Raw genomic sequence first — 12,151 nt, 5'->3', positions numbered from 1 at the left:
CAAACATTTAAAATTTATTTGATTTTAATTAAATTTTTTAAGACATAATTTTTCAATGCTCATGTTTGTTAAAACTGGGTTCATGTTGGCTTCTGCCATAGCCCCAATTTTAGAGTAAACCATTTCCCTTCCCGCAGTGGCACCGTATCAGCAACTGGCAAACGGTGACCCTAATACGATGTCTCTTTGAGTTGATTATTATAGTTCTCAACGGTTTTACTATAGCATTTATATGAAGGTCAGTATGATAAAATGAGCAAAAGTCACACTCCAAAAGCAAACAAATCAACGTATTATTTACTCCTAGATGAATTTCAATAATCAATAAAAATATATTTTAAAACATGATTTTGTTCAATATTTATCAGCCTTTCAAATTTTGCAATATATTCTATTGCCAGACTGATTTGTCTTAACTTGCAATATTTATATTTTAATTAGATAAAAATAAGGATGTGTTATACAATTTTAGATTAAAAATTCAACAGCAAGCTATTCAGACAGAGGAGTTGGAAGAAAAGAAACGTGAAAGTGCTGATCTGAAACAGGTAAGGTTTTATTGCATTGTAATGTTTTATAGAGAAATAAAATCTTTCCTGCAGTTACCATGTCCAGTGTTTGAAGATTAGAATGAATTTTTAAGGCTTTTTTTCCTGAGGGACAAAATGCATACAACAGAGATTTAAAAGCAAAAGTGTTCAGAAATCAGTCATGCTTTCCTGGACCTTTATGAATGGATTACAGCCTTTTGCTTCATACATTTTGTGGGTACCAAGGATTTCAAAGCTGAATGTTTATAGACTGTTATATTGAATACAGTTATGTGCTATTTAACTGTTTCCATGGAGACTTAGAAATTGTTTCTAGGTAATGCTTTGCATTTACACTGCATCTCTCATCTGAGGTTCTTCAAGTGCTTAACAGATGTTTCATAAATGAATAAACTAGTGTAAAGAGGTATATTTCTATTGCAAAGTGAATTGATGGCAGCGTTGAAAATAAAACCTAATTCTTTTAACTCCTGCTCACCCATGATGTTATTTAATGGGCAAGAACATAGCTGTGGATCAAAGTAGTCTGCAAGCTGTGTGCATTTGGAGTTCAAGGCAATATTTTTTTTTCCCCCTCTAGAAATCAGAAGGTGGGGTATATGCGTGTCTGTGTAGGGAAAGGATAAGGAAAGGGAAACCATCCTTTCTCTGTGTTTGCTGCAGGGATTGGACTTTTTATACTCTATGCTTATTTGTTTTTCTGAACTGGTTGGTACAGCCACTGCTGGCTATCACACGTTGTGTGTTAAGAGAGAGAAGAGTCTGGGTAGCTCCACAGCTCTGTCACTACATGTTGTGTGGTGATCTAGTTCTGTTCAGCCCTGCGGCTTAATTTTGGATTTCTTATATTCTGGGGGACACATCAATGACTGAAGAGTCCTGCCTTGCTTATCTTTCTTATTTTAGCTACAATAGAAAACCTTCTTTGTCTAGTAGTGATTTACTGTAAAGCTTCTGGAGAAGAGTAAAGAGAAAAGGAACAAATAAGAAGTGCTCATGAAAAGATAATGCAGCCACTTGGTATCTGCCTTTTGCTTTGTCTCTGTATCTCAGAGTTAATTGTTAAGTTATTTATATACCTTATCAGATAGAAAATTTTCTTTATTTTTGGTAGCAAATACACGACATGCAACTCCAGCTTGCCTCACTTTCTCAATCAGAAAATGAATTGTTGGAGTCTAATCAGAAGCTGAAGGAAATAGTAGAGAGATTGAAACAAGAATGTCAACATGCAAGGACTCAGGCAGAAAAAGCTCAACTGGAAACAGAGAAGTAATTCTTTTTCTTCCTTTTGGCTTTACTTTTCCTTTTCATATTGCTTGTGTTCTTCCACGGGGATTACTTAACTATGGATGGTAAATTCTGAAAAATGAACCATTGTAAAAAGTGGCCATACCTTCTCTTATGCAGTATATATTAAAGCTTTGCTTGTGGTAACTTCAAAAAATAGGAGTTTGTTTCCATTCCTGTCTGTTGCAATTAATTATTGAGTAGTGAAATACACCATCTGTATAAAAGGAAATCCTATTTATACTGAAGTGAATTCAAACATATTCTAGTTTAAGTGGATCTAGAGTTTCACACACAGTTCATCTAAGAGTGTGAAGCATTAAGGGTGAAAAAAACATTTAAGCATTGTGTTATGCTTTGATAAGCTTTCAGGGACCTAGTCTTTGTATGTGTGTGTATATACTTTTTATTTTTCTGCTCACACTAGACCCTTTTAGCTGATAGGAGGCTAATAAATGCTTAGTGGATATCTTATTGTTGCTCTCATCAAAATCAGAAATAATCACTTTCCTTTTATGCACAAGCTTGACCACATACTATCAAAATATGCTAATAAATGCTGAAGGAAACCAAATCTTGTTCAGACTCCACATAGCAATGAACAGTTTCCTGAAATGTAAAGATTAGTTTGTCAGTTATCTGAAATGGCTGTTTGGTATTTCCTATCCTAATAACCAAATACATGTCTAATTTATAGTGGATTATTGTGTGCTGGGGTTTTAAAAAAATTAGCATCCTAGCTTAAATAGAAAACTTCCAAAAGGTACAATGTGGCGTTTTTTGTTTTCACTTCTCTTTTGCTACCAATTGGTACTGCAGTTGCTTCATTGTCATTAGCTTAAGTATTGCTTTTCAGTTTAACGTGAGAAGAAATGATTGCATTGGGACTGGGGAGCACATTCAGTTGTCGGTAGCATGTTGAATACCTTGGATGTTTATTTTAGGAAGGTGTATTCATATTTTGAATGAGATTGTCACTGTTATTTGAGGGGGACTGTAAATGTAATTTATGTGTTTGTGGCCCATAGACCAGTCGGGTTTTCCTGGGAAGGCAGTGGGAGGATCCTGGCAGTCCTCAGAGATCTTTCTATAAGTAAGCAGCTTTGCAGCCTGCATGTAGGTCCTCCAGGTCTGTCCTACTGTTACTGTGGGAGCCTTGGGACCGGTTTCCGTTCCTGTTCTGACCGTGGGTGATAGGACTTCCTTCCTCTGTTCGGTAATTCTTACAAGCTTGAACTTCAAGTGTTAAGTTTCAGCAAAGCAACTTGGCTTAAAGAGGAAGTGAAATAAGGACCAAAAGATAAGGAAGCCTAAGATAAAAAGTTCCAGATAACTAAAATAAAGCCAGTTTAGTTGTAAGTAGGCAAAGCAGCTGCCTGCCTGCCTGTACCAACGTTAGGCTTGGAAATGAAAATGTGAAATGAGGACTGAAGGCAAACTGAGACTGATACAGATCAGAGATGAGCTTAAACAGGCACTTGTTAAGCATTTCAGGAACACTGTTAGTGGAATTGGAAAAAAGAAAAAACTCATGGCATTTTTAACCACTTTCTCAATTGAAATTCTTTTGTTGTTAAGCAGAGCTTTTTGAGAAAGCTCTTTGGTTTCTAGATAGTAGTAGTAGTAGTAGTTTACAGTCAAGAACAAAGTACAAACCATGCTGGGTCTACTAAAAGAACTGTGTTGGGTATCAAGTGGGCCAGAAGCCTGGTTCTGATACGAGAGTGGATGATTCCTAATACCTCTGCTGTGGGGAAGGAAAAGGCCGTTTGATGAGAAATGTATGAGGATTCATTCAGAATCCCTGTAGGTAAATGGCATTAGCCCAGATTTGGAGTGGAATGGATGCACGGATACCAAGCCTTGATCTGCATTTCTTAAAAATTGCTGCACAGAATCTCACTATTTTAATGTAGTTAAATATGTAGGTAGTTCTTGTCTACTTTGACGCACAATGCAGATAGCCCAAACAAGGCAGCTGAGAGAAACTGGCTTCTTTCCTATCCCCTGCTGGGGAACACAGCCTCGTTTTAGTATGTTTTAACCATGCAAAGGCCTGAACAGATAGCGCATGCTGTTGGTGGTGTGTGTTCGGCTGGAATGTTGTCTAGGAACCATATTGGTGGGAGCTTCATGTTGTGTTGGTGTTTGTTCTGGCTGGGAGAACATACTGGTCAAGTCTGTACTTCTCTGTTACAAAGGTGTAGTAGACTGCACAGGACAACAACCTATTATTTTACATTTTGCCTCCCAAACAGAAAAGGTACTTGTCAGCTCTTCTGACAGCTGATGTTTGGCATAGGTGTCTACTGTGCTCCAGTGTCATTGTTTGACCTGAATTTAGAAATTTTCCGTGGATTGTTGGGCAGCTCACCAAACCACCATGCAGCTGACAGTTAAATAGCTTAGTGGAATCAGTTTTCAAAATTTGCCTTATAGTTGAACAACACCTAGGATGATGTTAATGCACAGGTTCGAATGTTGTTAGTCACAATTAATTGTTAGCATAATCAAATTAAATCAGATCCTTCAAGTATATAAAGGTAAGAGAGGTGAAAAGATCTATATTTTAAGAGCCTTAAGGCATTAATCGAATGCACTGCTTTGTCTGTATAACCTCTTAATCTTTTAATCTGATTTGTTCGAAGGACTTTAGAATATAAACGTATAGAATGGCTGGAGGAGAAGCACATGCTTACTCAGCGCATCACAGAGAAAGAAGAGAAATACAACCAAGTGAAGAACAAGCTATCTCGAGCTGCTGTTGCTCAGAAAAAGGCATGTTGACTCTTCTTTTTTTGAATGATCTGGCTTATGAAAAGTTGAGCTTTATTTCGGTCAGCTAGAATAGTTTTTAATGCTAAGAGTTTATTTACAGCCAACAAGCCAACAACTTTGTTGTAATGCCATCAAAGATTTTGTGAGGCTTTTTTTGTGCATGTGTGTGTGTATACAGTTAAGAGGTGGACTCCTTGATTAGTAAGAATGATGTTTTGGATACCAGACAAATTATGTTCTACTTTTTCTTGATGGAATGTTATAACTTCTCATAAGCTTGCATTTTATGAAAGAACTTGAAAGGAAAAGCTGATTAGTTGTTTATAAAAGCCTAAGATTACTTGGCAATTTTATGCATTGAACATTTACAGGCTATGAAACCTGCCAGTAGCTTTTAACTTTGTAAAAGGTTGAGGTCAACATGAGGAGGGGAGAAAAAACACATGCATTTTTTTGGTCATGTTTATACTTATTTATACATGGGAATGAGTTTTGTAATTCTCAGATACAGTCCGTGTTTGTTAATACAGTTGGTCACTGACCAACAAGTGACTGACAGCTGTGGTGCATATTTCAGTTGCAGTTGTGGATGATTTCCCATCTCATCTGTTTCCCATCATGGAGATTCAGAACCTTCAAACGCCACAGCACCTCCTCTTAAGGAAGGAAAATCCTAAAAACTGTCACAGCTTGAAACCATGTACAATGTAGATTTAATTTTTACAGGATCTAATCTATCAAGACATTACTTAGCTGTTTGAAATGTCTGTTTGACAGAGAAAGACTCTCAATGACAATAAACAGAGGAGGATGCAAGAGAAACTAGAACTTCTGGAAGCCAAGATAGAAGAACTAGAAAAAGAAAACCAGGTGTTAAACAGGTAATAAGCTTTGCTTTTTCTTAGCTTGAAAAATGGTACATGCCCAAGATCTAATTTAAAAAATGGAGTATTTTTGAAGATACATGACACTTAGTTTAGTAACTGGAGTCCCGTCTGATGGCATTTTCAGCACTAGAATTATTTAAATGGAGTCCGTTTGGGACAGGCACCCGAGAGCCTGTAAGACAACTGCGGAGGAAATAGAGGAAAAAATATCTGATGGATGCTGTTGCAGGAATCTCTTCGAAAGAAGAAAGTGAAACAGACTTCGTATTTGTAAAAGAAACAGACTTAGCATGCACTTTGAAAGACAAACTCCTATTTTTTTTCTTTATTGAGCACCTACAGAGGGCTTGATTCAAGTAATTAATGTAATGTGACTGCTGTGGCTTACTGCTGTGAATGATATTAAAGGCTTAATTTATTCCATGTAAATTCTAATCTGTAATACAGGAGATACCTTAATATGTAGAGGGACTTCTCGAATATGCACAGGTCTTTCACCTTCCAGTTCTTCTGGTATATTGTTTTGCTTCGTAGGGATAGTAAACAGCAGAGTACTTGTGGAGAAGTATGCTTCTGTGTCGGGACAATAAAGATTTTGAGCAGTAAGAAATTTCTTCTTTCCTAGGCAGAACGTTTCCTCTGAAGAATATGCACGCCTCCAGAAGAGACTAAAGGACTTGCAACGTAGGCATAATGAGTTCCGGAGTTTAATTCTGAATCCTAACATACCATCACTCAATCCAGTCAGTATAATGTCATCATCTGCCTTGCCTCCTGGGCCTGAAGTGTCCTTCTCCCTTCTTCAGGTGGTGATGTATTACAAGTTGTGAAAAATAATACAGCAAAAGAGGGTACTGGAACACTCCTTCATCACAGACCTTAGCCTTAAAGAAGGAGTATTTGGTCTTTGAACGGAGGAAGGAAACTTTGAGGAAAGCTTCTAGTGACGTTCCCTTCCTCAGAATAGGAAGGAGTTCTTGAAAGACAAATGATACATTGCAGAATATAACAAACAGGCAGCTTTAACCCAGTTCTCTGTACTTTCTCCTGACAGTCTTTAAATAGTTCGTTCTGGGCAAGAAATACCATAATGGTGTTCAAATACCATGGTTTCATTATTAGAAAGCGCCATTGCTGCTTTTGATTTCTTGTGTGGTTAAAAGAATTTTACTTACTCCCGTGGGCTTCTGGGGGTGAAAATCTCTCTGGCTGAGGCTGACCAGGCTGACTTTACAGATCCTTGGTAACTGAGACCTCAGGTCTATGTCCCTCTTCATCTGAGAGGAGGAACGCCTGCACACTTATTTCTTGCTGATGCTGCTCATCATGAATATTGGAACAATACCAACAAAACATTGAGGAGTAAAATTTAACAAATAAGGATATTTTAGACATCAGTTTTTATTTTAAAATCACTGATTAAAAAAATGGAATTATTGCTCACTTTGGTCCCCTGTAGGTGTGCAAAATGTAATAGAGCCACTTTTTTTGTATTATTTATTTCAAGGAGGAACAGCATCAAAGAGAACTTTCCCTTCTTCGCAAGCGGCTGGAAGAACTAGAAACCACACAGAGAAAACAGCTGCAAGACCTTGGGCCATCTAGAGAGCGAGCAGCGGTGGGTGCGTACAGGGATTTAGCTAGAAATAAGATTGCTGGAGAAAGTGATGCACAAAGTGAGGACTCCAAATAAAATCTGTAAATTCTACATGCTGTTAGTTTTCAATAGGTTAATCTTTGTACGTGCTTTTAATATTTTGCCAAAAACATGCTTATATGTGCCTGAATAGCGTAATATAGATTCTACATAGTTTTGTATTTATTTTTGATAGACTGTCATAAATTATCAAATCTTATGGTTCAAAACAGAAGTATTGAAAGATAACTATATTTTGAAATGTGTTATATAAATGAGATAAAATTATTTGGAAGTCAAAATATATGAAATAATCTCATCACACGAAACTTGAAAAAACACTTATCAAAGTTTGAGTTGTGCTGATATTTAAAATAAAAATATAAATTTTTTTTGTAAACCCTTTGAGACTTACTTGATAATATCCTCTTATTTCTTCAACGTAGAAGGTACTGTATCGGTGTGGAGTTTTGCTGGGTTACTGTTTTGATTGTTAACAATGCTGTAATCCACATTTGGATTGTCATTTTGAAGTTCCCATGCAGATCAAGAGGATGAAATGAAAAGGAAGAAGTGCTGAAAACTTTTATTTGCTACCCTTGGCACTGTGCTTCTATTTTTATAACGGGAATAAGCAATAATCGGGGTTTTTAATATAATGTAGTAGAGATGAAGTATAACAAATTGCCTTCACATGATGAAAATGTAAGTTTGTTATTTGTTGCTACTGTAATTTGTTTACTTAACTATTATAAAATTATTTATTCAAGGTTGAATGCATTTTTCCCCTTCATTATCAGCTTAGTGACAGAAACTTGTAAAGAATCAATTATTCTTTTTACTTGATAGCAAAAACTTTCCTGGAAGTACAGGGATGTTATTATCTGGTTTTTGTTTGGTTTTGAGTCTTTTTTTTTTTTTTTTCTCCTCAAAATACTGCAGTAAAAGTATGAGCCAGTGAGATACACAGTGCAATTTTTCTTTTTTTAATAGCTTATTCAGTATTGTTATTAGTCTGTAGTAATAGACAACTGACTAATGACAGTGCACATGGTGACATTTCTCTCCTGAGGCTGTGGTTTTGATTTTCCATACAGTGTAAGGATTGTACTGCGCTCTCTTGGGGAATTTTGTTAGACATCTCTGAGGAGAAGTATAACTACTGGAAGTAACAGAAACTATTTCTGTGGTCTCCTGCAGGGTTAATTTGGAAAAAGTACCTACCTGTTCCCCACTGGCTTTGCCCAGTGTAAGGTTCATACATAATGGCTGGCGGCCTGCATGTCTGTCCTCAGCTCCGCCTACGTGGCCTTCAGCAAGGCTTTACATGACAGCAGGGGCAGGGAGGGCAGTTTACACAAACTAGGGGAAGTCTTGGAGGGCAGAAAAAGGGGTAATAGCAGGAGGAAGGATTATGGTTATTTGCTGGGTCAGCACCTCTCTGCCCTCGTGTTGCTCGTCGTCGTTTTTTTTTTGTACTTTAGAGTGACGGAAGAGGTTTGTAACTCACGCCTTGGAGCCTCGCAGGGCTGGAACTGCAGTGGTACTTCTCAGCTGTCACCAGTCAGTGTCTTGTGCTTTGTTCCTTGCATGACCTTGGCATTGCTACAAGCTGTGCTTGCCTTAACTGTTTTAAAGCACACAAGTTAATCAAAATAACCTCCAAATGCATTTTATTCTAGATAAACCCATACAAACACCAACATTTGTCATTTGCACTTTTTTAAACCATTCATTTTAAACAACAGATTAACTTCTGTACAACAGGAATTACTTTACACATTAGTAAGATTTGACTTCAAACTAGATGACTGCAAAATAATGCTCTGTAAGCTAGTGTTAGAAAATATGCTGTTTGCCATAGCAGTTTGCCTGTAAACATATGAAAATAAGTTAAAGAGAAGTTTGCTTTCAGTTCAAGAGGATGCTATTAGAATTGTTGGGTTGCCATAATTAATACAGCTTTAGTCAGAGGTTGGTTTTTTGGTCCGTGTAACAGTGCATTGCAGATGTAGAAGATGTGCCAATGTTTTGTGTGCTGACTCAAACCTACCAAAAGAGCCACAATCACTTAATTATACTTCACATCACTTTGTGAGATCCACTTGATGGGTTACAAAGTCTCAGCATGACTTTAAATGGTTTACTAACAGAGTGACGCTGTTTAGGAGGCTTGAATAAAAGGCAATAATCCTATTCCAGGCTGTAGGCTAAAGCTACGGGGCCTGCTTCAACACATACTTAATCTCTAGAAATAATTAAAGCTATTGTAGCAAACAAGCAGTAGTACAAATACAGAATAGGACTGATTTTTGTTTCCTCATCATATAAACACATATAGTGAAGTTCACAGGATCAGACCCACGCAAACAGATTATATTTTACAGCTTTTCAAGCAGAAATGGTGGTGGTTTTGTTTTTTTCTGCCTGTACAGAAAGTTACTGTTGAACAAAACTATCACAGTTAATTCAAATGCACTGCCAGCAAACACCTGAAATGGAACAGAACTGCTGAGACAGCTGTCTAGCTGGAAAATCTGCTCATGCCCCTCCTTTAATTACTGTGCTTTTTTAATTTATTTGATGCTGCTTCAAAACGTTGGGTTAGGAAGGATAAAAACTGAGCCCTTAAGGTATGTGTATGCTAAGCTTAAGTGCTACTCAAGCCATGGTCCACTTCTTCAGGACAGAGGGCAAGATAGGTTAGGGTTGGGGTGGGACTTTTTCTCCAATTAAAATTAAACTTATCAAAATATATTGTGCAGAGAAGAGAACTGCTGAAAGTACTGCAACACTGTAGTGCAGTTTCCTGAACAAAGCCATACATTCCATCAAGTATAAAGTGTAAACTTAATAGCGAGTGTAAGCCTTAAATTTTTTTTTAAAAAAAAAAAAAGCAAGCCATCACAGTATGGGTTGGTGGCTGCCCTCTCTGATACGCAAGAGGTACAACTTGTGCAATCGCAGGGTAGGGAGGGGGCAGACCAGTAGGCAACGTGTTTTTGTGTTTGCTTTCATCCACGTTAACAGCCGGCCTTGCTTCTGCCAAAGCATGGTCAGCGACGTGCTCTGCAGTTGAGCCTGGTACCAGCTGCTGGTGGCCTCTGCCACTGAAGCAGCCGGCTTTAGAGCCGTTGTGCTGCAGCCTTTGGGCTCCTCCAAAGCAGCAGCACATGACAATAAATGACTGGTTCGCTCCTCTGCTCGGGAGCCCCACACGTAGGTGTCCCCGGCTGGTCACAGCCCAGCACAGGCTTTCTGTACTGAACTTGGGCCATCTGCACTGTTCGCAGCCCATGGCGCACTCGCCCCTGCCAAGGCAGCGACAGCTCTTCCCGCTCCTGCGGGCCACCGCGCTACGCCACTCACCTCCAGGGGTGGACCCCTCCGGAAACACGTGGAAATGTCTGTCTCATCGGCACCTTCCCTCCATCCAGGGACGGGTGGAGGCCTGCCCAGGTGCCTCTGCGCGACCGGAGCGGACTCCACAGCAACACAACACTTGGGCTTTGCAGTGGGTGGTCGGCTGCGCCGGCGCAGCAGAGCTAGAGCCACGGCTGCCGCTCCACGGCCTCGCACGGCAGCCCCTGCTGCAGCCTCATCTCAGCAGCATGGCCACGCACCCGCTCTCCAGCTGGGCTGACTTTAGCCACCGCAGCAACTGTAATGGCCACCCTCCTTTTGAAATGCCCACGCCTCGCAAACCCACCCCCCCAGCAGGACCACGGCAGGCAGCTACCCCCTCCCCATCCGGCCCTAGCTGTCACGTTTGCATCAGTTTCTCAGACAGTCAGAGATTACTCCGGCCCTGCTGTTCCTACGTATTATTAACCTAACCCTCTTTTGACAAAGTCTTTGCGCAGATCAACCTGAAAAAAAAAAATATGCTGGCTTCAGAGTTGGGAGGCCCTTGTATACAGATGGCAAGACCTGCCAGGACTGCCAGCACCGACCCATGGGCTGACCACGCACCTGAGGACAGGTTTGTGCACCGAAGTGCAGCCATCGTCAACTGCTTCATCAACTCGGGGTGTCCCCACACACTGCAGCTGCACGGAGATTTCACCTGTGAAGCTGCTCACGGGTGTTTCACAGCTTATTTAAGGATGGAATGGTAGCAATGTAAACACAGACTGATGCCCGTCTAGTGCCTTTCCCCAAAAGCCTCTCCCTTGCTCAGTGGCTGGCTTTGCTTTGCACGTGGAATTTCTAACCTAAGAAAGGTAAGAACGTCCTGCCATGCGGCATCTGGCCTTCAAACCTCAAACCCACTTTTTCTGCTAAACAAACACACTTGTCCTAAGTGTTGCTTTGGTGCTGTTGTTTTGTTGGTTTTTTTTTTCTTTTTTTCTCCAAACAGGAACCAGTGTACATTTGTCTGGAAGGAAGGAAACTGCAGCTGACCCGTATTCTGAAGCCGGAGCTCATCCTTACAGTTTGGAAGTATGTGGCAAAACATCAGCTTTCTCTCTTAAAAAAAAAAGAGGCAGGCAACTTACAAGTTCACACAGGCAGCTCTGAACTTGCAGTGTGTTTTGCACATCTCCTATGAGCTTGGTTTTAAGTAAGCAGAAAGCTTACTTAGGCTGTATTTTTAAACCAAAAGGTATGTGTGTTCAAGTACCTAAAAATGCTGGTCCTGCCAACGCTAGACTCGCTTTCGCATTCACATGCCCATGTTTGAATATGTAACCCTGCCCGTACTTCAGTCCCAAACGCAGATATAAATTGGAATGGTCAGAGTGGAGAAGTGTCCAAATGTTTCAAACCCTGTAAATACAGTCAGTCAAAACAGTTCTGGGAGCAGTAGCACTTTTTTAAAATCCCCCACAGTGATGCTGTGAGCCAGTGCTCTGCTCAAAGCCATTTGCATTTTTTCTTTTCATCAAATAAGGCTTTTACTTGCTGGAGCTGTTTCTGGACTTCTTCAAACCCCCGTTCTCGCTCGAGTTTGCTGACAATCTGTTAACAATTAGCAAAAAAAAATTTTTTTTAGTGCTTATTTTACT

The 12,151-nt window shown here is 39.7% G+C and overlaps 2 protein-coding genes across 4 annotated transcripts in view; one reads left to right on the top strand and one right to left on the bottom strand.

Annotated features, from left to right (window-relative positions):
• CEP83 (centrosomal protein 83) overlaps positions 1–10,019 on the top strand; it is a 28,710-nt gene extending 18,691 nt beyond the window's left edge. For 2 of the 3 annotated variants that reach the window (XM_040594312.1, XM_040594314.1), the window contains 6 exons: positions 473–548; positions 1,666–1,823; positions 4,490–4,619; positions 5,397–5,500; positions 6,132–6,312; positions 7,014–10,019. In XM_040594312.1, the coding sequence (XP_040450246.1) occupies positions 473–548; positions 1,666–1,823; positions 4,490–4,619; positions 5,397–5,500; positions 6,132–6,312; positions 7,014–7,199 (835 nt within the window). In that variant the 3' untranslated portion in view covers positions 7,200–10,019. The remainder of the gene's footprint in view (positions 1–472; positions 549–1,665; positions 1,824–4,489; positions 4,620–5,396; positions 5,501–6,131; positions 6,313–7,013) is intronic. The other variant, XM_040594313.1, reaches the window with a different exon arrangement.
• PLXNC1 (plexin C1) overlaps positions 8,799–12,151 on the bottom strand; it is a 72,262-nt gene continuing 68,909 nt past the window's right edge. The window contains exon 31 of the mRNA XM_040594311.1: positions 8,799–12,104. Within this exon, the coding sequence (XP_040450245.1) occupies positions 12,000–12,104 (105 nt within the window). The 3' untranslated portion in view covers positions 8,799–11,999. The remainder of the gene's footprint in view (positions 12,105–12,151) is intronic.

This window comes from Falco naumanni, chromosome 5 (assembly GCF_017639655.2).
Source record: "Falco naumanni isolate bFalNau1 chromosome 5, bFalNau1.pat, whole genome shotgun sequence".
Classification (NCBI taxonomy): domain Eukaryota; kingdom Metazoa; phylum Chordata; class Aves; order Falconiformes; family Falconidae; genus Falco; species Falco naumanni.
Note: the sequence above shows the minus strand (reverse complement) of the source record. Positions and strands in the feature narration are given on the sequence as shown.